Source organism: Montipora foliosa, chromosome 8, assembly GCF_036669935.1.
Source record: "Montipora foliosa isolate CH-2021 chromosome 8, ASM3666993v2, whole genome shotgun sequence".
NCBI classification, from domain to species: Eukaryota; Metazoa; Cnidaria; class Anthozoa; order Scleractinia; family Acroporidae; genus Montipora; species Montipora foliosa.
Window position 1 is genome coordinate 21,530,805 of NC_090876.1, and position 27,969 is coordinate 21,558,773.

Consider the following 27,969-nt stretch of genomic DNA (forward strand, 5'->3'; position numbering starts at 1 on the left):
GGTTTCCAGAAATCCAACATGGCGGATGTTTTGCGAAGAGTTCATTCTTCATGTTGGTTTCGGATGTTTTCTCCGTCTTGTTGTAGATTGTGTTGGAATGCACGACATCTGAATACGGTGAAAGGTATAGAAAAAAAAATTTAAATTGAAAATTGTACTTCCAAAATTGTAATCGCTTTGCATGCGTGAATATGGCATCCATAGCTGGTATCTTGCAGCCAAACAAAATTGCTCTCCTGGCCCCAGTTGTTCAAACGATGGATAGCGCTATCCTCCAGATAAATCACTCACTATCCAGTGGATAAGTCATAGCGAAACCAATTGGGCTATCCAATAGATAGTGATTTATCCGGTGGATAGCGTTATAATCCACCTTTTGAACAACTGGGGCCTGTAGGGTAGTTCGGGGCATCCTCATTAGGTGCTCTTGAGGAATTTTTTCCTTAAATGCTAATTATTTTTCCTGTCACTCCGCTCATGTTGGATGTTTGGTGCTGTGCCGGTGAGCTTTAATAATAATTATTAACAAGATTAGTATTAGAATTATTTGGGGACTGGCCAGACCCTTCGTAGGGGGCAAAATAGTAGTCCTTTTTAACTTGTATGTTTTCAGACCACATGATGTTACTCAAGGGAACAGTTTTGTTCACATGTTGTCCAACTTGCTGTATTCTTTGATAATTTGCACTCCCGCTGAGAAGACGGCCATGTTGGTGCCAAAACAATAGAAAAACATAGCTTAAGTTTTGCATAATAATGCAGTCAAATTCCCAAAAGCCTTTTTTGCTAGTGTTCTTTCCACTAACATGGCCGTTGGACGTTAGGTGCAATTAAAGAGTACATGTGCATATGTATGCATAACTTACAAAAAAACTAAAGGAAATTTTTTGTGAGAACATTGCATGGTCTGAAATGGGAAAACGAAATGTACAAGCTGAAAAGGTCTATTACATGATGTAATTATGATTCAGAGACTTTCTTGCCATCTTGACTTTAAGTTTAGATGCACTTGTAGTTACTACAGCTACATGGGATTGTATAACATTAAACAGGGCATTACTAAACACAGGAACAGATTGGAATGGAACGTAACGTAACGGAATATACTGGAATAAACCGGAATATGCTGGAATGAGGCGGAATAAAACCGGAATGAAACGAAATGAATGAGAATGGTACTGGAATATACCGCAACGAACTGGAATGACACCAGATCAAAACAAGAATGAGGTGGAATGACACCTAAATAAATGGGAGTACATAGTGGGATGAACCTGAAAATGCCAAAATTTGGTGTTTTAGTTAGTGCTGGCCTATTTTCGGTTGTCTCTGTCAGGTTTTATTGTGTCACGTGATTCCTTAAGGGAATTGCATGTGTTTTTGCCTTCTGTAACATTTGGAAAACTTCGATCACGAGATAAATTTGCATGACAGGTACATCCGTCGCGAAATGAATAATTATTTGTTGTGAGAGTAATATTTTTTTCGTGATCAATACAGTAGCAAGAGAAACAATATTATTCTAATTGTTTTTGTCTATGGATCTCGGAGTCAGCTTTCACTTTGTGAGTCAGAAAACCCGTAAACATTTTTATTTCATTCTGACAGGTCAATTTTGTATTGACCAATCACAATCAAGTACAGTGAACCACAAACTAATTACTGTTGCTGCTTGCCTGCTTCCCACAACCCAAACGTGATGGAGATAATTATACGGAAATAGATTCGCACAAACGACCAGAAAACTATTTTCTCTTCCCGATTGTTGGCAATAATGCCATCAAACCTGAACGCAGTGTTTCCTTGTTTGAAGAAAGAAGTCGGAAGCACAGGGATTGGTTTGCTTTAGACGTTTAATGTAAAATTTCCAACGAGCATCCCTCCCAGTTTTATATGGGAGTCCCCCCCGACAGAAAAAAGATTGATCGTTGTGAGAACATATGCACATTGTGAGAACATATTGTGACTCGTTCCAAGCCGCATTACTTCCCCTTTAATGTAAATTGTTTTTTTTTCTGTCTGTCTTTCTATTCTGCATTCTCATTCATTCACAGTCTAGAAATTGATAAAAAATTATGTTTTGTTCCCTTGTCATTCGGGTCCACCCACCTCATCAACCTCATTCGGGCATATTCTGGTATATTCCATTCCGTTCCATTCCTGTGTTTAGTAACGCTCCATTGAACATTAGTATACATTAGTGATGGTGCCTATTATTGTTATTGCGCATACGTTCTGCCTATCGCGAGATACTTGGGTTTCCTATCGGTGATGGTTGCTAATTCAGGGATATTTTTGCCCAGTTTAAAACTACATGTATTTGGAGAAAGTAGATCTTAGTAAGTACATGAACTCTTGGTATCCAAAAAAAGAAAATTGGGGGTAACCATGTATTTTTGAGAGATAATTAAGCTTCAATTTGAGAAAGAATGCTATACATTGCTTTTATTTTAGAGCTTTTTACAAATATTTTTCATGAATTGTCTTAGAAAAAATCTGTGGTTACCCCCAATTTTCTTTTTGGATTTCTGTAACACTGGTTAAGAACTACATTTCCTGCATAATCATAAACCCCGGGCAAAAATACCCTTGAATTAGTAGGCAGTGTCCTAATAAAAGTGAGAAACGGGGTGAATTCATGGGAGTCGTGTAGTAATTGAAAGGTTGGAACCTCCACCCTTTGTGTAATTTATTTGTGGCAATTAAAAGCAATCTTAAAGAAATGACTTTACTTCCTGTATGTGAACCCTGTGATCAACATGTATTATTACGTTTCTCTGTACATAGGGTTCTTTTGGGAGCGACTAGGGAAATCCACGAAAGCTAAAGAAACATTGTTGCAAATCAGTAAAACATGTCAATCCTGTTTAAATGTAAAAAAACTCTCAACCAAAGCTGATGTTGCTTTATCAGGCCAAGTTGTCCTGTCAGAAAGGTTTGTTTTATTAATGTCATGTGAAGTGTAATTATTTCAGTTGTCTGCACAACAAAAGGTGATTTGTTGTATTAATAGGACTGGTAATGCAATTTAATGCACTGAACTGGCCATTCCCATTTCAGGTCAAACGAAACAAACAAACAACAACAAAATCTTTTAAGTATCACATCCTGTGGGTAAGACCGATTGGCACCATCCAGACAGTGAAGAGAGACTGCTCTGCACCTGGTCGTGGTGACAGTGTTGACCTTGAACTTGCAGGCATTCTATGATTGTAATGAGGAACAAATACCCAATTAGTAACTTGATTGTTTCAACATTGAAATCAGAGCAACGAAAAAGAGGACACATGCAAGGGGAAAAAACGTGCTTGAAAATGTTGAGTGTTCAATTACACGTACTAGGGCATGATGCATTCTGTCCTATATTATGAAAATAATAATAATAATAATAATAATAATAATAATAATAATAATAATAATTATAATAATAATAATATACAATCCAAGTTTCAAGTTTCAAGTTTATTAAGTCTTCCAGAAAATTACTTACAATGAACACCGCCTGCAAATAGCGAGCTAATCTAGGCAGGCGGTGTTAAGGACATACAAACGCGAATTACTAATTGGAGGCGCTAAAAAAGTCGATTTTGAATACATAATTTGCCAAAAGAGGAAAAAGGTAATAAAAAGTGAAGAAAAATATAATAATTTATGATTGAATTATAATTAAGATGCCTTTTTTATTTCAGAGATAAGAGTGCTAGTGTCAGCATAACTGTCCAGAGTTTCTAAAGTTACAAATAGTAATGCCTGAATTTTCTTTTTGAATATGTGCTTTGGTAGTCTTCGATAGCTTTCGGGAATGCTGTTCCAAATTTTAGCACCAACGATGGAAAAAGAGTTTTTATGATGATTGTGTGATCCTTTACTTTATGGACTGTTTGGTCTTTTTATTTTATTGTTCTCACAGCAATGAAGTGCAAAAACCAAAGAAGTATCAACAACTTCATGTAAGTGGTCACATTATGCCTGTAGACACAAATTATTATTAATTTATTACTCATTTTGAAAGTTCTGCAATTTAATAATAACAGCAATGATAGTAGTCTAGCATTAGTAGAAGTGTAATAGTAAAATCAGTATTAAGAGCTTCTGCCTGAGAGACCGGGGCAGACTTGGAAATGAAGGTCGGCCGATTTCGCTTAAAATTGGTACACAAAGTACTTATGTCGACTTATGTAATATGCCAAAGTTTCAGCTTCAACGACTTTTTTTTTAGCCGAGTTCTGGATATCAGCCCCTCCGGGGTCCCCAGAGGCTGATTTTCAGTAAAATTTTGGCCACTTTTAAATCTACTTTTTAGCAACATGAAATTAATTTCAGGCAAAAACAAAACCATCTTTATAAAGCCCTATCCTTAGGCTTTTATGGGTGAGAACATTAGCTCACGGAAATTTTTCGCTAGCCTGTGGCTGTTATCACAACTTGGTCATATTTGAAGCATATGGGAAGCAACCGGAAATGGCCTGTTTTTCAGACCAAATATTTTCCATGCCCATGTTTTATATCTTGAGGTCTTAGTATCCCTGCAAAGTTCAGCCCTTAGTTTAGTAATATCAAGAAAAAAATACTAAGGTTGAGGCTTTTTACTAAGAAAAAAACTTACGAGAAGATGGCTAACCAGGCCACTTCCGGTTAAAGTTTCAAAAAAGCGTGTCTGCAAAAATCAGCCATTTAATTTTGATTATCTTTTTTCCTTCCAAGTTATGGTTAAAAGAGACTATGAAGTTAATTGTCACCGAAAAGACTTGCCGTTAATAAGAAATTTTTATGTGATTGTTTTAGGACCGATCAGATAGTGGTCCGACAGTGGTTATAAATTTCTTGGAAGAAGTCTTGAAAATTACGGACAATAGAGCCGCTGCAAAAACTCTTTATTTACCTAACAACACATATCTTGCCGGTAAATCACAATGCAAAATTGCATCTTTTTCGTCCAAACTGCAATGTTAAGTTTATCTCCTTTGTTCAACTCGTTCAACGTATCACGTCTGTGGCCCGTAGTAATGAAGCGCTAATTAAATCAGGATATAAGCAAGCTTTGTAGTTCCATTCAGTAGTACTATAACCCACCTGTTTGGGCTTTAATATTTTCTGAAGAAAAAAATACTTATCGGTCTCTTTAAAAGCAACGACAACATCTGTCGTGACACTACTTGAGAATCGTTTTGAACCTTTAAGAAATTTGGAATATAATTAAAGCTAATCATCTAACACAAATTGCAGTCACTCTTCCAGTCTATTTGCAAAGTGTCTGGATAAATTCACTTGCAAAAAACGCTTACCTGGCTTCACTTTTACAGACATGCCCCTTTCCTACAATCCCTTAAAAGTGAGGTAACATTAGAAACTTTAGCCCCAGCGATAAATTGGTCGCAAGTGCGTCGTTGTGAGTTAGATATACACAGGTCGATTAATACCGTACGTGACGAGGTCATTGTAGTTTGTTGGTCATGACTGACTTGGAATTCAGTTGTTTTCTCGTGCAGATTCGTCTCCTTGATATTGCAGAGAATGATTATGATAGAACTTGTATGAGAACCTCAATGGCATGATTTGTTTACTGAATATTTATTCATACCCAGTGCCCCAGTGTAAATGGCTCACGTATTTTGTAAATGATTGATAAGGACGTCCAACACGGTCCGTTTTCGCCGCCAATCCGCTAAATTGCTAGAAGATTACTCACGGGGACTCTTTCCCTTTCTCTATCAGTATTTTTTTTTTTTTTGTTGTTGCTTTCTCAAACAGCACAGATTCATGGTGGCATCCATACTGCATATATATCCAAAGATAGGACAGGGATGGAGTGGGTTATCCTTCCGGCAAGGACTACTGTTTTGGCAACTTGGGAAATAAAATATTTCAGCTTTCTTGGAGCCCTTAAGGACTTAGGGGTTTTTTATGGCACCCGTAGCTGTAGATCACATGAAAAAGTAAGTCTTTATGGACTCACACTGAATTGCTGACCCTTAACTCTGGTTTCGGTAATAAGAAGCAACCTAGGCGGTAATCGCCCTGGAGGGCCATTATGCATGCTGTAGGTCATAAGGTAAGTCGTCTCAAGTCCTAGTGCCCGCTCGTACCTGCTGGAGCTTAAATTGGTTACTTCTCTTCTTTCCTGAACAGGATAATAATCACCTGTGCCCATTTATACATCTGGGCGGAGAGAGGCACTGTTAAAGAAAATTGCGTTCCCAAGACGACATGTCAACGCCCTAGTAACTTGGGGCCCGTTTCCGAAAGTCCCGAAAACTTTTCGGGCCCGAAAAGCCATTTGTGAAACTGCCAAACACTTGTTTTGTTTTAGAAAGCCGGTCTTTTAACGTGTCTTCAAGGTAACAAAAAGAAATATGACTGTGAAGTTTGACGACTTAATTCCTCTCCGTTCATGAGATACAAAGGGAATTGTGACACCCGAAAATGGCGCGTAAAGTTTCGGGACTTTCGAGAAACAGGCCCCTGCAGGACCGCCCGATCCAGAGTCTAGCCCGCTAACGCGCTATGCCAGTTCCTTTTTGTGTAGAATCCGAATGTAATGAGGACTTTAATCTTTCCTAAATCAACAAAATGCATCGGGGAAGAAATAAATGGCCAGCACTTTCAAAAGAAAGTGGACACCTTACCGGCTGCTTTGTTTATTTGCGAAAAAAGAAACTCTCTGCGATCTATTAATTAAAGTAATTAAATCTATTCAGTCTGTAAGCGAATTTGTTTCATTTGAGTCCATTTGAGTGCTTTTGAAAGGCAGAGTAGCGAAAGTCTGGATTTCACAATTTAGTCTCTTGGAAAATCAAAACCATGAGTATACGGTGAACCTTTTGGAAAGAAGTTGACATATGTGGGGCACGAGATAATAAGCCGTCAGAGCCTGCTGTGACTCTCCCATTAGCGACCTTAGATCGAGATTTTAAGCCCTTCTAGTCAAAGTGGGCGCTGCTGGTAATAAACTGACTGCGTCACACAGAGTTGACAATTTTCCTGAATGGAAGTTAATGGCGTCTCAAAAGATGAATTAACGACCAATTGTGATATGTCCACGTTCCCGCCGAAAATTCACCCGTTTGCGTAAATATTCAGTAAACAAATCATGCCATTGAGGTTCTCATACAAGTTCTATCATAATCATTCTCTGCAATATCAAGGAGACGAATCTGCACGAGAAAACAACTGAATTCCAAGTCAGTCATAGCCAACAAACTACAATGACCTCGTCACGTACGGTATTAATCGACCTGTGTATATCTAACTCACAACGACGCACTTGCGACCAATTTATCGCTGGCGCTAGTTTCTAATGTTACCTCACTTTTAAGGGATTGTAGGAAAGGGGCATGTCTGTAAAAGTGAAGCCAGGTAAGCGTTTTTTGTAAGTGAATTTATCTAGACACTTTGCAAATAGACTAGAAGAGTGACTGCAATTTGTGTTCGACTTAGCTTTAATTATATTCCAAATTTCTTAAAGGTTCAAAACGATTCTCAAGTAGTGCCACGACAGATGTTGTGGTTGCATTTAAAGAGATCGATAAGTTCTTTTTTCTTCAGAAAATATTAAAGCCCAAACAGGTGGGTTATAGTACTACTGAATGGAACTACAAAGCTTGCTTATATCCTGATTTAATTAGCGCTTCATTACTACGGGCCACAGACGTGATACGTTGAACGAGTTGAACAAAGGAGATAAACTTAACATTGCAGTTTGGACGAAAAAGATGCAATTTTGCATTGTGATTTACCGGTAAGAGATGTGTTGTTAAGTAAATAAAGAGTTTTCTCAGCGGCTCTGTTGTCCGTAATTTTCAAGACTTCTTCCAAGAAATTTATAACCGCTGTCGGACCACTATCAGATCGGTCCTAAAACAATCACATAAAAATTTCTTATTAACGGCAAGTCTTTTCGGTGACAATTAACTTCAGAGTCTCTTTTAACCATAACTTGGAAGGAAAAAAGATAATCAAAATTAAATAACTGATTTTTGCAGACACGCTTTTTTGAAACTTTAACCGGAAGTGGCCTGGTTAGCCATCTTCTCGTAAGTTTTTTTCTTAGTAAAAAGCCTCAACCTTAGTATTTTTTTCTTGATATTACTAAACTAAGGGCTGAACTTTGCAGGGATACTAAGACCTCAAGATATAAAACATGGGCATGGAAAATATTTGGTCTGAAAAACAGGCCATTTCCGGTTGCTTCCCATATGCTTCAAATATGACCAAGTTGTGATAACAGCCACAGGCTAGCGAAAAATTTCCATGAGCTAATGTTCTCACCCATAAAAGCCTAAGGATAGGGCTTTACAAAGGTGATTTTGTTTTTGCCTGAAATTAATTTCATGTTGCTAAAAAATAGATTTAAAAGTGGCCAAAATTGCACTGAAAATCAGCCTCTGGGGACCCCTGAGGGGCTGATATCCAGAACTCGGCTAAAAAAAGGTCGTTGAAGCTGAAACTTTGGCATATTACATAAGTCGACATAAGTACTTTGTGTACCAATTTTAATCGAAATCGGCCGACCTTCATTTCCAAGTCTGCCCCGGTCTCTCAGGCAGAAGCTCTTAAATGACAATAATAAACCTTTATTTTCACATGATAATGTCAGTGCTCGAAATTAGCAGTAGTCATCCCAGACGACCAGAAAGTGTACCGGGCGGCCAGTTTTTGGTAAAATGAAAAGCCTGGTTGCCAGAAGAAAAAACTACGGACAACCCAGCCAAAAATAGAAAATGAATTACAACAGCAGCCACTCACTTTTCGGTTTTCTGTTGTCAGTATCCGGTAGTGTTGTGAAGTCAACAATAGTGAATTTGCCGTAGCCAAATATTTTCCCGTATTTTGAATATATGTCGCTTTTACAAAAAATTGTCAGATAGGAAAGTGCAAGAGACAATATCACAAAAATGTAGGTGATGCAGATTGAAGAATCAAGTTTGAAAATGCTGAAATTTAAACCCATACTTCCACAAAAAAACCACAGGCGCACACTTAGAACTATGTGATACCCACCTCCAACGCCATATGATTGCTTCTCAACACAACGTACCTTTTTAGCGTGTGTGGTTTCCTAATTGGCCACCAAGCATTATTTTTATCAGGGCAACCAAACTTACGGATTTATTTGCCTGCAGCTTTGGAAACAGGGACAACCTGGATTCTTTTTTAATTTCGAGCACTGTAATGTTTATAATAGCTGAATAGCTTGTGGGGTGGCGTACACAAATGAAATCAAATCAATTGATTTCAGTCATGTATATCAAATCACATGTTGGTTAATTACAAGGAAATGCACATGTACGTAAAAGAATGTCAAGATCACTTTCTCGCAGAGGGTTTTTCAGTTGATATTCCAGAGTCATGCTACGCCATTGTCAAGGTTATAGCAGAATAATTAATATGCAAGAGTTTAAATGATCAGTTATTAATTAAGTTAAACGTAAACATTGCAGAATAACTTTCTTGTTAATATTAAAGGTGCAATACATGTAGCTGAACCACTATAGTACTGTACATGTAAGTATAAGTCTTAGAACACTTTTCTATTAAGAGTTGGCTACTTCACCTTTTATGTTATGCAAATTTGTACATTTAACTTACTATCAGCTTAAAATTGAATTTTTATTTTATAAGTAATAACTTATTATTCCCTTGACCTAATGACAACAGGGTTCATTGAGCCAATCAGGGTCATTTTGGTTGAACTGATTCTACAATGTATTTTGATCTCCATTTGATACAGGTGATGCCATTTTCAGTAATGCAAGGAGGGAAATATGTGGCCCATGTCTTGCTCAAGCGCAAGCCAAGGAAAGCAGTAGTATTTGTGCGAACAAAGGGTGGGTTAATAGTAATGAAAAGGAAAGCAGTTATTAAAATGGATAAATGACAAATTTTTCCAGAAATTTTCTCAAGCTGCCACTATACATTTGGAGGAGAAAGCAGTGTTTCATTGTATCCTTAACAGATGATTGTATTGGGCTAAATGAGTGAATGGTGAACAAACTTTTGAGTCTTGCAACTTCAAGAAGAATTGAAATTACATGGGTTTAATCTCAGAGTTGTTCTTAATTCGTGGAAAACGTGCCATTCCCAATTTAACCAGAAAAATTCTAATTTTGTTATAAAATTATAGTAAAAATCCTAGTATTTTTCTTTTTCTAAAAAATCATATCTTGAACACTGTGCTCAGTGAAGACATTATTTTTATCTTTCACATATGAGGATGTAGTTGTCATCATGGTAACAATCTTAGCCAATAAAAAGGTAGCTTCCCCTTCCTTCTACATGTAAGATACGTTTGTGCTGCAATATCTCTCTACTACATAATAACATGTGTGCTGACATGTGTGCTGACATGTGTGCTGACAGTATCTCGCACTCGAAGATAAAATCCGTATCCCTGCGTGACCATGTAAAATTATCCTCTATATATATACAAGTAATTCTGCTCCAGTTTCTTGATTGCGTAGAAGGTTAGCAATATCAAAGTGCTTTCAGCATGTCAAAACTACTTTGTTACATGTAGATATTGTACAGTAGCTGTGGGTCTTGTGATGTTTCTCCTGTTGGCTGTTTTATTTGCAGTGCTAGTTGAGGAGCTCAAGAGAGAATTGGAAGAATATGGACTGAAATGTTCATCTCCATATAAAGAGGTCAGATATTTCTCCTGGATGTAAAATTGCTTTTACAATGTACACTGCAAAATAGTTTTGTGCAATTAATAATTTTGTATTGTTAATGTTGCAAGACAGGAGCAGGAGTTTTTTACCATGCAGTGGTGGCTCAGTTGGTTGAGCATTGGGCTGCCATGCGGGAGGTCGTGAGTTCCACTCTAGCCGAACCAGCACTCAGGGTCTTAAAATAATTGAGGAGAAAGTGCTGCCTTTGTAATACATCCACAAGTGGTTAAGACTTTCATGTCTTCTTGCATGAGGACTATAAACCATAGGCCCTGCCTCACAACCCTTGAATGTTCACAACCCAGTGGGACGTAAAAGAACCCACACACTATTCATAAAGAGTAGGGCATGGAGCTCCCAGTGTTGTGGTCACGCCTTATTTCATTCATTCATGTGCTGGGTGAGATCGCTGTTAAATGGACTGATAGCGGCTGCCAGCGGCACCTGTTAATTTTATTACCGGTATATGCTGATGTCCGATCTCATCCATATACATGTAGATCCCTTGCTTGTAAAGCGCATTTGAATATATGCCAATAGAAAATGTGCTATATAAATTCATTACCATTGCCATTACCATTACTATTTCCTGGCAGGGAACCATGGCCTTTGACATGATGGAAACTGAGAAAACAGATATTCTTGAAACAGATGCTGCGCATGTGGGGGATACAGGGAAAGTGGACTATGAGCAAAAAATCATGGTGGTGAGCTTGCTACACTGTCTAACAGTCCCTTCAGAGTCTGCTTGAGGCACACAACTTAGCAAAACCAGTCATAGCAGGGACCTTTGACTCTGAGGTTATTGCTACCTACAGTATGATATGCTGCTTTAATAGGAGACTATGATATGCTGCTGTTTTAATTGATACAAAAAGCCAATGTTGACAGAAGGAAAGGGAATTTAAATGAATAAGAAAGTGTTTGTGAGAGAAAGATGGACAACTGTGTTTACTTTATCTTATAGGTTGGAGCCATTTAATAGAGTTTTTAATGGTCATATTTAGGTCTTCATGGTTGCTATTTACTGCCCCTTTAGACTCTCCCCCAACCCTCTCCTATTAAACTATATGCCCAGGAGTTTCCCAGGAGGAGGTCAGTTTAAATGCTGCAACTGAAGATATAATAATGACAGGCATACATTTGAAACACGGATTTGTAATAGACTTTCTGAGCGAAAGTTTATAGTGTTATTATAAAAGCAACTTAACCAATAATAATAATCATCATCATCATCAGCGGAGGGGTTGGCGCAGTGGTAAGATCTCTGCCTTCCAACCCTAGGGTCCCGGGTTCCATTCCCGGTTCTGCCGAGAGTGGAATATTTGGCGACCTTCTTTCCCGCTGAAGTTCACTCAGCTTTCCATCCTTCCGAGGTCGGTAAAATGAGTACCAGCATGCATGGACTGCTTAGAAGCGGCTGCAATTTGCGCCTGTATATGCTTCCAGTCCGCTGGGGGTAAACTGATCATTGTAAAGCGCCTTTGAGACGTTTGTGATAAAGGCGCTATATAAATGCACGACTTTACCTTTTTTTTTTTTTATCATCATCATCATCATCATCATCATCATCGTCATCATCATCACAATGAGTTTAATTTATTCAAGCAAATGAAAGAAAAGAAATTAAAAGAAAACAGTGGCAAATGACACTGAAGAAGTCCAGGTATGAACGGAACTCGAATCTCAAGCTCTGCTCAAGCCGGGGTTTATTTCAGTGCCATAAATCAACAGCAAACGTCAAACGCCAACAGCTCTTTCAAAAGAGAATTTTCATGATATAGCAACAAGAGTTTTGCAGTTTAATACACCTCTGTCTCCATATCGCCTCTGATTTATGCTCTGTAACAATAAGCATTACAACAAGTAGCTGTTCCTACAGTAAAACATGTTTGAAAAGTTAATGTTCAGAATGTTTTCTCCTTGCAGATGACTGAGGTTGAAGTAGGAGCAATGGAGTCTTGTCTTCCCGTGGATCTTATTTTACTCGGTAAGGACACCCACTTATGGCACTCCTTTGTGAACACCTGTCCTTTCACTTGCTTCAGTTCGTTTTTAATAGTATTTTGTGGATAAAACATATTAGCTGCTCTAGAACACAATGACAAGGGTCAAAACCCAAACTGTTCACTTACGCATTCTGTTCTAAATTTCAAGTCCGCCTTTTTTCCTCATTTTTTTGGTTGAGAATTCCTGTTCCCCAACTCGAAATGAACATGCCATTTCTGGAAACAGAATGTAAATGTAAAATTTAGGTGGACGTCAATCAAACGTTTCCATGACAATAGTCCTGTTCTCTTGATGGCAGTTGAATTCGTCATGGAAGCATTTGATTGACGTCTACCTAAATTTTGCTTTCGAAAATATGAAAGAATATCGTTGAGGGGTGGGCGTGACTGATAACTGCTGTAAGATATGGGAATTTGCCTGAAAAATGTCTCATTGAAAAGACTACCAATAACAGAGATTTCACTCGTCTGTTTTAGTGGGTCCGTACAACTAAATTTCTGTCACAGAGTTTGCAAAAACAAACATGTTGTTGAATTAATTTTAGGTGTGTTGGCGAATGGACTTTACGGTGTATAAGCTATTTGAATTCACAAATTCAAGAGGCGAATCGTCGTGGAGGAGAACGACCTTCATAGTCGCTTCATTGTACATTCTGGACCAATGTTGTTCCCATGCATATGGCCTCCTTTTGCACCATCCCCTAGAGCCGGGATGAAAAGACCCTGGGAATTAAGTTAAGTCTATCTCATTCTTTGTTTATTTATTTGCTTTAGTTCAACAGCCAATGACCGGCAAAAGCTTTGCGTTATTTTGTCTGAAGAAGAAACATGCAAAAGTTCATCCCCTTGATGTGGTGCTGCTGTACTCGCACAATGACATGGCATTCTTGAGCCAGGTAAGATAATTTCAGATTCTCTCACGGATACTTCTAGCGACTAATCAGTTGCTATTTAATTACCGGAATTTGTTCAGCGCAGGGCAGACAATCAAGAAGGTAAACTCACAAGTTTAGGTTTGCTTTTGCTTTTGTGTCCGTTTGCCAAGTTCGCATTTTGCTCCTTTGTGTGATTGTTCCAATGCACTTTGGTTTTCAATTACGGCGAGTCTGTGCTTGCTTATTAGGCAGCAGGGATGTCGCAATGGTGAGGGCATTTGCCTCCCACCAATGTGGCCCTGGTTCGATATCCAGACTTCATATGTGGGTTGAGTTTGTTGGTTCTCTACTCTACACAGAGAGGTTTTTTTCCCCAGATACAAGGAAGGGTTACGTTTTTGCAAACGTTGGCCGTGTAGCACTTATATTTCCACAGACTTAACTATTAGAATGTTATGTCATATTAAACCATGTAAGCGTTAGCCCTACTAATATAATGGAAATGGGCCCACACAAGGACAGAGAAAAGCTCTGGCCCGCTCCCGTCTGACCTTGTAACTCAGTCGGTAGAGCAGCGGTGGTCTAACTCGGAGGTCGTGGGTTCAATTCCCACCCTGGTCAGAGTTTTTCTCTGTCCTTGGGTGGGCCCATTTCCATTAGTAGGGCTAAGGCTCACATGGTTTAATATGGGTAGAAAACTGGCACTTCACATTACACTCTAATATTTTTCCCCGGATACTCGGGTTTCTCCCTCTCCTTTCAACTTGGGATTTGATATTGGTTGATTTGATTTTAATTGTGTACAGTCTCCCAAGTTTTTGTCCCAGCGCTAACCACATTCGACACTTGAATAATTAACAATAATTATTATTCACTGAAGTGGACGTGGTTAGTGGGTGATATCGTTGAGCCGCAAAGCGGCGAGATAAATATACACACCGACAATGAGGTGAATAGTTGTTTTAGTGTGTACTAAAACGGTGATATAATAATTAGCACAAAAAGATCATTTTAACTCATTATTCGTGCAACGATTACAGTATTTTCGGGCGCAAATCCCTCGGTCTTGCAAAAGCTGCTTCGTGGCCACTATAGCCGCCTCCACTTCGGTGAACAGTTGTTACTTTAATTATATGGTGGAAAGCGTTGAAGGCGCGCTCTGATTCAGTGACAACTCGAACTCCGAATATCCTTTGCTATTCACCTTCGAGCAACTCGCGCAGGATTTGCGCTTGAAAAAAATGTAACCGTTACAGGAATACGTGAGTTAAAATTATCATTTTTTGCTATATTATCACACTGTTTTAGTACATACAAAAATAACTATCCATCTTAATGTCGGTGCCTAGTGGTGAATATTTAGCTATATTTACCTCGCTGCTTCGCGTCTTAATAATTATCCGCTAACCAGCTCCGCTTTAGTGAATAGTTGTTAACTATTTGCTGGCTGGGAGGTTCGTATAGCGAAAAACTTGAAAATGCGGCCTCTCGCGAGCAGCGTTTGCAAGACCAAGGCACTCGAATCGTTCAGTAATGTTTACTCTTACCCCGCTTGATAATGAATCAGCGATGAATGCAGTAAGCGACTTACAAACTGAACGGATTGATCATGAGGAAAGGTGTTCGAATTAAGAGGGACATTCCGGCAAAATTTGCCGTTGTGTACTTACGTATGCTATTGGTGGTTTTCTCTTTACGTCTTCGTCGACATGTTGGTAGGCGAAAACGAATCATCTCTATATTTTGCTCTTTTTGTTCGTCCACCGGTATTGGTACTGGGCATTACACCATTTACATGTATTGTGCCCTTGGTCACAAGAAATTGCTTGCTTGCGAACCGCGTGTAGACTGACATCAAATATGGTTATTTCAAGTCGCAGATTTTCAAAGACCGGGAAAGAAATGTACTAAAGTTTCCGGCAAATCCACGTGCAGAGCCTTATTTTTTTCAGTGGCGTTCTCCTTGAAGTTGCCATCGTAAATCTTGTTGTTTTCTTGCTGTTGTAGCTTAAAACTCATGTTGATATCAAGAAGTTGCCACCGCCGTCATTTCACAATGTGCCAATGGTGACAGAAGGAATTTCGTCACTTCCTGGAGAATCTCTGGTAAGAACTCTGTGGTACATTAGTTGTGGTTATAGTAGCACTTTTACTCATGGGTAAATAGCGTTGCCCACGGGCAAGGACATTTTTGTGAGTAACCGCTTTCCCTAGACCGAAACTGCCCAAGGGTTATTTCCATGGGTACATTAAAAAGAATAAAAGAACTTCCCATGGCAGTTTCTAAACTAAAAAGTACGGTTTATCTGCTCCCTGGGGTGGCTTGGCTAATCATAAAGCAGAACGTAGCTAATAGGCGAAGAGCCCTAATTATATTAATTATACCCTATTATTTTACCCTGATGGGGTTTTTTTTTTGTATAACCGCATCCCTAAGTGTAACATAAAACCTGAGCCTCCGAAAGGCCCCAAACCCAAGGTGTGTGTAACCACAACTAATGTTTAAAGATTGTGGTCCACAGTTTAGAGCTGGGACGATCTGCGAATAAAAAAAAAAAAGAAAAAAAGGAAGGAAAACTGGAAATAAAAAAAAAGGCAAAGCCGATTGAAAAGACGTTCAAAATCTTCGTTCCCGATGTATTGAATAGACGTTAATAGATCGCGTACAAGGGTTTACGTTTATGCAAACGTTGGCCGTGTAGCACTTATATTTCAACAGAATTAACCATGAAAGGGTGATGTGATGTGCTATTTTCTACCTATCTAAACCATGTGAGCGTTAGCCCTACTGATGGAAATTGTAGCTCATAGCTCAGTCGGCAAAGCAGCGGTGATCTAACCCGAAGGTCGTGGGTTCAATTCCCACCCTGGTCAGAGTTTCTCTCTGTCCTTGTGTGGGCCCATTTCCGTTAGTAGGGCTAACGCTCACATGGTTTACGTGGGTAGAAAATAGCCCTTCACATCACCCGCTCATAGTTAATTCTATTAATAGATCACGGTTTAGTATTGTCTTCGTTCTTTGTTCTTTTTTAAAATAGTAAACATTTAGTAACTCGTTAAGTAAAAGATTCATTTATTAATTAATTGCTTGATTTCCTTACTTTGTTGTGGCTGTTTGTTGTTGTTCTTGTTTTCTGGGTGCAAGTTATGGGCTGAATGATTGAATCCGCATTATTCTTCTTCAAAACCTTTTTCCTTCTGGGGCCTTCAGTGTCGGTTCAGAAGGGATCTTATAGAGGATTTGTCGAGCGAAAACTCTGCTTATTATCTACGTAGATCTAGTGAGTATTTGTGTTAAGCGAAGTTTTGACGTTCAAGTTTTTCAATCCATATAGGTTGTTGCTGGACGACACTTAATAGAACTGCCACCTCCTGCCATCACAGCAACTTTACCGCCAAAGTATCCCCTGTCTAAGGTTTTTCAGCCTCCAGTTCCCGTTCCTGCCAAGGTACTGAGAAAAGGATTGTTATATAGGTGGCGCAATTTGACTTAGCGATGGATGCCAGCTGAGGTAGAAGAAGGTCTTAAGTGAATTTTGAATTCCCTCGAAACTCGACGTTTAATGAAACGAAACCTACCAATGGGCAGAACATCCAAAGGGAGGGAGAGAGAGAAAGAGTGAGAAAGAGTTTGTCCTAGCAACTTCATAAGCGGCTTATTGAATGTGGTGTTGGAGGTTATGCTGTATGTTTACAGCACGAGCTAGCCTGCGAGCAAGGTCTTTCCTCACCCACCCCCTCGAGAGAGCTTGCTGGCAGGCTAAGCACGAGCCAGAAACAATGATTGTTCAAAGAAAGAACTCTAGGCTAGTTACCGGAGAACGTATTTTTCTATTCGCCTTAATTTCTTGGAACGCTCTCTATCGCCCAGCTACTAAGACCAAATGACGTCCAACTTTGATGTGACCAAATGGCGTAGCAAGTTCTTTTCTTTACTGAGAAGCCCTTGTCAGACTGGTTTAGCGTGCAAGAGGTCGCGGGTCCGAACCTAGGTCGGACCAACATTTGTATGTTTCGTTTAACCGTTCTCCGCTCTTCCAAGGCAACGCATTTTGCAAGCAGCATGGTGTCGTTACCCTTGCGTAGTTAGTCGGCTAACCGTTTGTCACCTTTATCACTCCACGTTTTGGCTCACAAGTTACTTGTCAAATCACTCCTAGTACTTCTGTGGTGGTAACGACTTATATGATAAGGCACACATCACCTGCTTATTTTCAGTATTACCCACCCCACCCTCTCTGTTTACCTTCCACTCCTCTCGTCTTTGCCTCATTCAACCGTTTCCAACTATTCTCTAAGTAAGGCTTTATCCCGAAATTAAAGAACGTGTTGAAAACCTTAAAATGGTGCTAATCTCTGAATGCGCTGTTTTCCTTTTTGCTAGCAATCAGAGCGACATAGACTCAAGGACCGCGTGAGAATCTATGTCCGCGGAGGGGCTGGAGGCCAGGGATCATCTTACTTCGGTGGATTCGGAGGGAATGGGGGAGACGTTGTCGTTCAGTGCTTCCCAAACGCCACACTCGATCACTTCTCCGTCAAAGAAAATAGACGGATTTTAGCTGAACATGGCACTTATTTTTCGTGAGTCTTACAGTGCAGTAGATCATTTTGCAGCGGTTTTACGTCCATGTCCGACGGTTTCATTCACTTAGAGTTTGCTATCGGAAACGCATTACAACGTTTCTTCAATTCATTGTGCAAAGATTTCTTTTAACTAGAACACAATATATAGATTTGGCAATTTGTACGGGCGGGCGGACGTGCGCTGACGTCATAAGCAAAATTTCTCGCATGGATAGATTTCCCAAAAAGATCTTACCCATGGTGCTCCGCTGGCGCGCTTCGCGCGCCTGAGCTCCGCTTGTGCTGGTGCTAGCAAACTTCTCATACGTTAAAAAAAAAAGAAAGAAAAAGATTTAGCGGGACACATGGGTGGATTGACCAGGATCTTGCCAATTATAATATCCATTACTATTTAGACTAACAAGATAAGCTCTAGGTAAGTCCATTTTTTAAAACTTTTTCACAGAGTAGCAATCACAACAACTAAAAGGTTAACCGGATTTAAGTTTAAACCAAGTGGTGACTCGCGCATAACATCTGGTGGTAAATTAAGAACTTGTGCACTTTCGCAAAGTACTTTCGATACAGTCTGTATGAAAATGTGGTGATTAGTATGACCTTGCAGTTGTTTATCCTCGACCCCACATTTCCTCTCTAATGATTGTCATTTGTTTTTCTGTTTGGTGATCTGCTGTTTTCCTCATGTTTTTGTACAATGGAACTTGTTAGTTTCAGTTTTTCCAGGATTATATTTCTTCGTATGAAAGAAATCTCTCTACGTGAGCTTTTATTTGACGTTGTTTCTTTTTTATTTCTCTTTCTGACACTTGCAATGGGTCAAATTTTGTTGGAACTAAATTGTTTTTCTTAAAAAGGGGGAAACGAGGCATGAGGCGGAAAGGAATGCGAGGTTGTGACACAGTTATCCCAGTTCCCATTGGTACCACTGTGTCAACAGATGACGGTCAAATCATTGGGGATCTTGACGAAGTGGGATCCAGGCTTTTGGTGGCTAGAGGTGGTCGGGGTGGTTGTCCTGACACAGAAGACTGGAACGGAGAGAAGGGCGAGAGAAGAATAATTAGACTGGAAATGAGACTGATCGCCGACATTGCCCTTGTTGGGTGAGCTTTCTTCTTAATATCTCATGTTTTTTCGCCACTCTTGAATCATGAAAGGCCGCAAAGACGGTAGAAGATCACAGCTTTCACTCTATCCCGTGCTAAACTCATCTCGTTCAAGGGCGTCTCCTAATAGCTCGAGGAAAAGGGAACCCGGGAGCGAGATTATTCAAATGCGGTGGTGAAACCTGCTTTTGACGGGTCGGGGTGGCTATTGTCTTTCAGAGGATGAACCAGAGTTACTAAGTGAGTCTTGTATAGATTTATCCCAATTTGTTGGTAAAGTAAACCTCAGACTCGGATATTTTAGTTTTGTTACCGGGGCCAGATTGAAATCGTAATCAATCATCTCCAACACACGCATGACTCACCATGTTTGTTTGTTTGTTCTTTGTTTTTGTTGTTGTTTTTTTTTTCAATATCTAGATTTCCCAATGCAGGCAAATCGAGTCTCCTCAGGGCCATCACCAGAGCCACTCCAAAGGCAGCGGATTACGCATGTAAGGCATCAGACAGTGCTTGCAATGCCCACGTCAACGATAACAAGAACGTCACGTCAAAATAAACATTTGCGCCTTCGTAACCATTTTGCAAATAGAGTGCTTTAATAGGCTAAATTCGAATTGTGCGGCAACTAAAGAACAGAGTCGAGATTTAGGGGAATAATTTGCATTTTCCTTTGTTTTGTACAAGACAGAATGCTAATTATTCCCCTTTTCCTTTGTTTTGTACAAAACAAAATGCTAATTATTCCCCTGAACCTCGACTCTGTTCTTTAGTTGCTGCACAAGAGGCCTCTTTCGATATATTAAAATCCAGCTTGGAAGAGAGGTTTCGAGGACAAAGACAAAGGAAAGTGGGTGATATGCTAATATGTTTCACATTCATTGCAACTTGTTTCTATTGTTTTTGTCCTTTCTGCCTCACTATCAAGCTGAATTGATATTTCGAAAATGGCCTATTCGAAAGTAGCCTATTCAAATGCACGGCAATGTTTTTCACCGAAGCAAGAGAAATCGTTGTTAAAATAAAGTGGTTTCATTCCCTGGAGAATTAGTTTACGAGACAATCATGGCCACCACAAAGTCGTATGAAAAATGTTCTACCATTTACCATCTCTGCTATCTGAGCTATGAAGCCATCTTGGAGCTGGGGCCCGTTTCTCGAAATCGGGCCTCGACGGTGCCCAAAACACACCATTTTTTCGAGAAGATAACCAATCAAATTTGTCGATTAAATTATGCGCAACTTATTTGTGAACCCGTACAAAGCGAAAACAAAAGATTGTGCACTGTCAATGTCAATAGACCATATTCGTATTCTCAGTATTGGACTGGAACTAGCTTGCAATGGAGGCTAATGTGGGGAAATATATCAAAAAGTATTTGCATTTGAAAATATTCCACCGCATTAGCCTCCATTGCAAGCTAGTTCCAGTCCAATACTGAGAATGCAAATATGGTCAATTAAATATCGATTACGACAACATTGGAGGTTTGAAGGTTTCATGATCAGTCCCTCTATCAACTATGGCCGAAATAAAGTCAGGATTTTTCAAGTCAATTGGTCAGACGGTTTCATTCACACCGTATTCTTCATTCTTTATTCTTTGAACGTCAAACACATCAACTTTGTCTTTCCTAGTAAATTTGTATGTAATCCAGTCTAATTTTCTTCTCTTCAGTTACGACCATGCGTCCCAACATTGGAGTGGTGGAATATCCGGATCATTCACAGGTATGATTTGCGCAGTATCCTAAACAACGTCATATTGTGAGATTGAAAGTTTTCTCTCTTTAACGTAAACCTCATAGGCATTTAAGAGATTTGAGAGTCTGCCAGTCAAATCTTTCCAAATGATAAAATAACCACCTTAAGAAAGATTTGCGTGCTGATGTTTCGCTGGAGCGTTAGCTTTCAACAGCCTTTCGTCTATTTGCCCGCGGCTGACGAAGCTTAAGTGCTAACGCACGAAGTGCTAGCTTACAAATCTCACTTTTATTTCTCGTTACATGAAACGAAATTTGTCTTTTCCCGCTTTCTTTTCTCCACATAACTCATCTACTGTATGATATGAATTGTCCGTTACCTTGCAGGTCAGCGTGGCTGATCTCCCTGGCTTGATAGAAGGAGCTTCAGTTAATAGAGGCCTGGGGCATAGCTTTCTTAAGCATACTCAAAAAGCCAGTGCGCTGGCCCTTGTGGTATGTCGTTTTTTTACCTTTTTGATGTTCCTGATTTATTGCAAATTTCAAATGCAGTCAATGTTGACACAGTTCGTGCGTGTAGGTTGAAGTTGACGAAACACCTCATTTCGGGGCCGCGTTTTTGATCTTCTATGAAGCACAGCGATGAAGTTGTAGATTGGAAAATAGAAGTTGTTCACGAGAATAGACCTCTTGACAGTTGTGTGCTTGGTAACCTGGCCTTTAAATGAAAGTGAGGCTGGTGTTGACCTTATTATGATACAGACCTCCTTCCTTTTCTTATGTTAATTATGTTGTTGTCATGCTAATTAGTAAGAATTTACATAAAGAAAGGCAATGAGGTTTCTATCAAAACAAGGTCAACTTCAGCCTCACTTTCATTCATAGGCCAGGTAACTAAGCACACAACTGAAAAAGGGACTATTGGAACATATTGGGTGTTTTGAGAACAGCAACATTGATACGTGAGGAAGCATAAATCCGTCGTCCAAAAAATTACCAGTTGTTGGCTTTTCAGTTGTGTAAAATATAAAAATGCTATAATTCATTGATGTCGTAAAAATAACCCATTCACCGATATCGTTTTCTATTTACTTGGTTGGGACAAAACTGAAGTTTTCAGGTAGCCTTGTGCGCCTTTCATAACCTTGTTTTTTTCAGTCGACAATTTCGTCTTTCTCTGCCGCTACTTTAATGGAAATGGTTAACGGTTCCACTGTGATGAAATATGAAATTAAAGGGGCTTTGTCACGAAATTTAGCCAAATTCAGAAACTGGTAACTGACAACAAGATAGGAAAAGGTAAGGGAACGGATCTCTATGCCTCATCATAGTTTTTTAAAATCTATTTTTAGTTTCGCAAAGCCATTCCCAATGCCGGGCATATTTAAGTTATGTTTAAAAAACGAGCAGCAGTGTTTTATCAGGCTTAAAAACACGAAGCGTAGCCAAGTGTGTTTTTAGACCCGATAAAACACGTGCTGCGAGTTTTTTGAACGGCTTCCAAAACATTCCACAAAAAGTGTGTCTCTCTGGACTTAGAACAATGGTTCCAACTGTGAGAGGAGAATCTTAGCATACAAGAAAAACAAGCTATGCGTTATTAGTAGAATTCTACTAGTATACTAATGCGAATGCTGTAATCTGATTGGCTGAGCCATTGAACACTATCAGCCATTAGTGTGCAGTGGCTGGAGGTCGTCTTGGAAATAACGACGTTTTTTTGGGTTTTCCAGAGTTTTGGAGGAAAATTTGGATGCAAATAGTAATTAAATTTCTGAGAAGTCTAAACGAAGGACATTTACGGATTCTTGACTTTCAAAAAAGTTGAAATTATTGAAAAAGCTGATGCGCTCGCGCGCACAACTTAGATATTAAATTGCAATTCAATCCGAGCGATCTTTTGAGGCGCAAAGTTTAATAATACGTCAAGAAACAATTGAAAATCTCATAACGTCATTATAAGTGAACAATCATAATTTATTGATCACCGGAAATAAATTTTAGTTAATCGCTTTGTCCTATGTCCAGTGATTTTCGCGTGCAACCTCATGTGAGCTGAACTTACGATCTCTTCTTTGTTTTTTTTTGGCCAATCACATGGCACTCTGTAATGTCCAATAGCTTGCATTACCACGTGCACCATCACTCTGCTTTTTTTTCACGGCCGAGCACAATATATCTTGAAGTTTTCTTTTCAAATTCGCTCCCATCACTCCCTTTTTGCTTAATTTTATTTTATTGGACATAGGAACCCTTCTTTAGTGCCTTGTCAGGTATCAATCATTTTACATATATAACTTATAAATTAGTTAAAAGCAGTATTACTGTATGCAAGTTACCTGTAGTCACAATCGATTTCTGCGTCATCACATTAATGTCCCTTTCAGTTGAAAGTTTCAACTCAAGGCAATGATATGACATCTCAGTTAAATTTTGCACTTATTCTCTTAAGTCAGTGGTGTATTTTCAATAAAAATTGGGAATGAGGATGAAGTGCTCCGCTCGTCACACTTTTGCCTCCATAGACTCGATACTTTGTACTCCTGTACATATAGGTTAGTTGGGGCCCTAGGGAGGCCCAAGATTGCACACTCACGCCGACCCTATATCGGGCTGTGCACCTTCCATATTTACCCAGGAATGGTCACAGTCGGCCCGGTGTGTGTACCGCCGTGGTGGTAGGTTTTTCTTTAGCTCCCAAAATCCAGAAGTACATGGGGCTGCCCTTTTAAGTTTCAGTGGAGCACTTCGTCTCCCATTTCCCCTTTTGAGCCACACCAAGTTCTTGTTTTTGTTTATGGTAAGTATAATAATTTTGGGTCCCCAGCCATGAGGAAGTTGATTAAGCGTAGCTAAAATTAGATTTAAAAAAAAACTATCTTTGGAAGAGGCCCATGTATGGGGGATCCATTCTCTTACCTTATCCTCTCTTGCTGGCAACCAGATCAAGCGAAACGTAAAAGAATAACTTCTTAAAACATTGGAGGAAGGTTTGAATAAAATAGAACATAGAAAAGGAGGCAGGAATGGGAGAAATTGAAGAAGATTAAGAAAGATTGCAATTAGGATTTTTGAAAACTGTTCAGCATAACAGGTTTTCAATCTGTGATGTTTGCAACTTAAATTATGTACTGATGCTCAACAGACATTTTTTTGTCACGAAGCTTTAATTTTGTTTTTTTATGTATACGAGTGTCACCACAACATTATATAATTTACAAATTCCAGATTTTGGAAAAAATAATTTTTTTGTTCTTTACTCTAAACTTTGACTTCCTAGCCACATTCCACAAGGCTCACATATTAATACTTTTGATAGACGTTCTTTACATAAGTGCATGTGGGCTCGTCTAGTAATTCCAGCCTCCAAAGTTCTCCCAACGAACGCAGTTCATAATCAATGATTATTCCTCATCATGTTAAAATAAATGGCTATTATTGGCAATGTAGGTCATTTCTCAACCTCACTTACCTCATCTGCACATTAAAGCATGATCTTGATTCAATAAGAGCGTTGCTTTTTTAACGCCTGAGCAAGTAAACTGGTTTCTTTTTTTAAAAATAATCTTGTTAACTTTCTAATGCATTGTAGGTTGATATCGATGGATTCCATTTGTCGGACAAATTTCCAGCAAGAACCGCTTTTCAGAACGTGTTCATTTTGCTAAAGGTATTTCATAGTATGCTTATATCGCGCCATGGCGACTATGTCGGCGTCGCAAATCAGTTCTCCGAGAATTTAACTCTGTTCCCCGCGGAGTTGTTTTCTTTCCTTTCGTTAAAAAACGCTCACTCAGCTATCACATGTGGAGAGAGAATAAGCTTTATTGGTTTGTTGAATTCAGTCATTCATGTTCTCAACGTCTAGACCTTCCAGTGACATTTCTTGCTTTACGCAGTACCTCCTTGGTTCTTTTTTTGCGATTTTTTTAAAATGATTGTCGTTTCATTCAGGGAGAATTACAAAGTCTGAGAAATTCGGATGAGAGACACTATTGTTGTTTATTGCCGAACAAAAATATCGATTTTTTTGTATCACGTTGCACGCCATCGCACATTCAGCAGATAGTCAGCGTCTTTTGCAAAAAATTGTAGTCGCAGTTTATCTATAAACCCTCTGTCAGTTGGCCCATGATACTGGAAACGCGCTATCCTATCCTATACTCTATTCTACTTTTATGATAGGTTCTTGGCATTTTCATGCGGCAGGCTGCTGGCACTACAAGCTTTCCGTCTAACAGACTTACTCAGTTAAACTACCTTCCGCTATCGGCAAGCTGGCCATGTAAATGATAGTTGACGGTAGTTGGAGAAAAAGAAACTCTCGAACTATCATCGACCATCTTGCACCGTTTGACCGGCAGGGCTCAAAGCTAAACTCGTTATGCTCACAAATGTATGTTTTGCAATAGGCCATTTCCGAGTTCATGTCTGCCTTCTCTTCAAAGCGAGTCTAAGTGCGAAGTTTTTGTTATGAAAATTAGTTTTCATTCATATGTAAAGTAGAACTTCGCACTTTGACTCGCTTTGAAGAGGAGGAAGACACGAACTCGGAAATGGCCTATGAAATTGAATTTTTAAAGTGGCTGAATTGGACTCGAGAATCTTTATTCTTAGGAGCTTGTTTTATACGACAAGGAGCTGATACATAGGCCAAAGATGCTGGTTATAACAAAACTCGACAAAAAAGGTGCGACGAGTAGATTTCAGGAACTGCGACAGAAGTTACATTCTATGCAACATGGTAAGTCGATCTCTTAGGATCATGATTATGACGACGTTTCAAATGATTTTTTACAACCGAACACGTTTGCTCTTCCATGATGTTTAGTGACGGAAAGGAAACGTGGAGTAACCAGCGGTTAGCCTTTCGGAACAAAGCAAAAAAGCAATCAAACTCTTGCAGTTGTGGCGCCTAGTTCTGGAGAAATTGGTTGACGACCTGCGCCGTCGTTACCAGACCAACCCTGTTTCGCGATTAGAGAATGAAGAGTGCACGTGTGGATCTAAATCAACATCGTGCCCTTCGATTCCCGTCAGCTTTTCAGAGGAAGCAGGAGTCGGAGGGTACTCTCATAATATGAGGGGCTGCTCATTAACAATTAGACCCGGCGGATGATGAAACAGACCCTCGACCGTTCTTTGTACATAAAATTCCCAAGCATCATCGGGTCTAAGGGTGAGTTCGATTGACCGTATTCCGGAAAATGAATACGTGGAAAAGAAGGTAGAAATCCCTCGTTTTTACGGAGATTCACATTAAAATTGTCAAACACCTGCGAAAATGCTATTTTAAACACATCTTTATTATCCTTGCTGCTTCAAAACGCCAGACATACCGTTTTAAATCACCACCCATGTGTTTCTATTCCGGAATAGGCCTTTTGCAACAATTCGCCACGTGAACTTTTTTTCATAAACACGATAATTCTGCTGGTTCCATGAAATTATTTTTCCAGAAATCAAAAGAGCAGCTCAAAATATGCTACCATGCCGATTTTCTTAAGTATATCGTTTAAACTGGTGTTGTTACAGTTGAAAGAATTCAGAAGGATTTGTATGGGAAAAGGACGCTTTGCCACCCAGTCACGCTTCAATGATTTTCATACAAATCCTTGTATTTTCGTAGTTTTCAAACAGCTTTAAAATTCTTCCTTCGATGAAAGTGTGAAAATTTCCACCCTTGCACATTTATTCTCTCTTATATGACCCATGGTAAAGGTAGGAATCTGAGCTCTGTTTGTGGCACGTAATTATGAAAAATTACACTGGAGGGCAAAAGCTTTTCGTTCGTAAACAAAAGTATGGAATTTTCGAGTGTTTAAATGGTCACCCAATCTTTACTTTAAGTGGTATTTCTCTGAAAATCTGTATTCCGGCTAAAACAATCGCGATAATAATTTACACTTATATAGCGTAAGTGACCTTGTATAGTGACCTGAAACTCACAGCCATTGACACAGACAGCTGGGAGGCGCTTGCACTTGATCGCGATGGCTGGCGCCACGCCAGCCATGTCGGTCCAATGTCTTTATGTTGCGAATTGTCGAAGCTAATGCATTCCAGAGATTAAGTGCAGCTGACTGAAATGCACCATCGCCGAGGGTTGGACGGTCTTAATACTAGGTAACTAGTAATAAAGACTCGTTTGACCTAAGAAAATACCTGCTTTGCTTTCTGACGCAAATTAAATCAATCAAATAATTAGGAGCTAAACCAAATAAGCGCTTAAATGTCAAAAGTAGAATCTTAAACTTTATACAATAACTAATCGGGAACCAATGAAGGCGGAAACATGACAGAATCTTGGTGTTCCCATGACCAACCGAGCTGCGGCATTCTGTATCCGTTGGAGTTTCACGATATGTGAATTCGAGAGGCCATATAGTAGACTGTTACAATAATCTACTCTACTGGTTATAAAAGCATGAACTAGTGATTCGGTGACTGGGCGACTTAAATATTTTCTAATTCTGCGTATGTTATAAAGGTAATAGACAGCGGATGAGCAGGTTCCTAAGTTTCGAACTTCGACGCGTTCCAATCAGAAGAAATTCTGTCTTATCCGAATTCAGTTTTAACTTATCCGAATGCATCCATTGACTGATATCAGCAATACATGACTTCCATCGGTCTAAACGAATTTACCAAGTCCGAACTTTAGTTCACCAATGATCAGTCATGTCATGTGACCAGTTTGTTGCAAATGGCCTATAGGGTCAATCGAACGCACCCTAAGCGTGGGCTCTTTTTTGAAAATACGGGTCGCTAAAACTGTTATATGTTTTGCAGGAACACTCCTTCCCATTTTGGAAGAAATACGAACGAGCAGTCCTATTGTGCAAGAAAACACAAATTTGATGGCTTTAGCCGACGAACTTAGTAGAACTCGTTTTGACTCAGTGATACCTGTTTCCGCTGTCACATCGTTTGGTTTGGAAGACTTGCGGGACAAAGTAAAAACTGTCCTAAGAATGGGATGATGTTAGAAAAAGAAAATAAATTCAACGTCAGAGATA

General features: G+C 39.4%; 1 protein-coding gene across 1 annotated transcript; it reads left to right on the plus strand.

Moving 5' to 3' along the window:
- Positions 1–27,969, plus strand: LOC137967265 (uncharacterized). Its single transcript, XM_068813786.1, has 18 exons — positions 1–124; positions 2,788–2,935; positions 3,911–3,950; positions 9,731–9,827; positions 10,576–10,643; positions 11,267–11,377; positions 12,600–12,660; positions 13,454–13,575; positions 15,562–15,660; positions 16,890–17,003; positions 17,939–18,138; positions 18,996–19,244; positions 19,668–19,741; positions 20,926–20,978; positions 21,338–21,445; positions 24,543–24,620; positions 25,568–25,694; positions 27,743–27,969. Exons 1-18 carry the CDS (start codon positions 19–21, stop codon positions 27,931–27,933), a joined length of 2,046 nt encoding a protein of 681 aa, XP_068669887.1. The 5' UTR covers positions 1–18; the 3' UTR covers positions 27,934–27,969.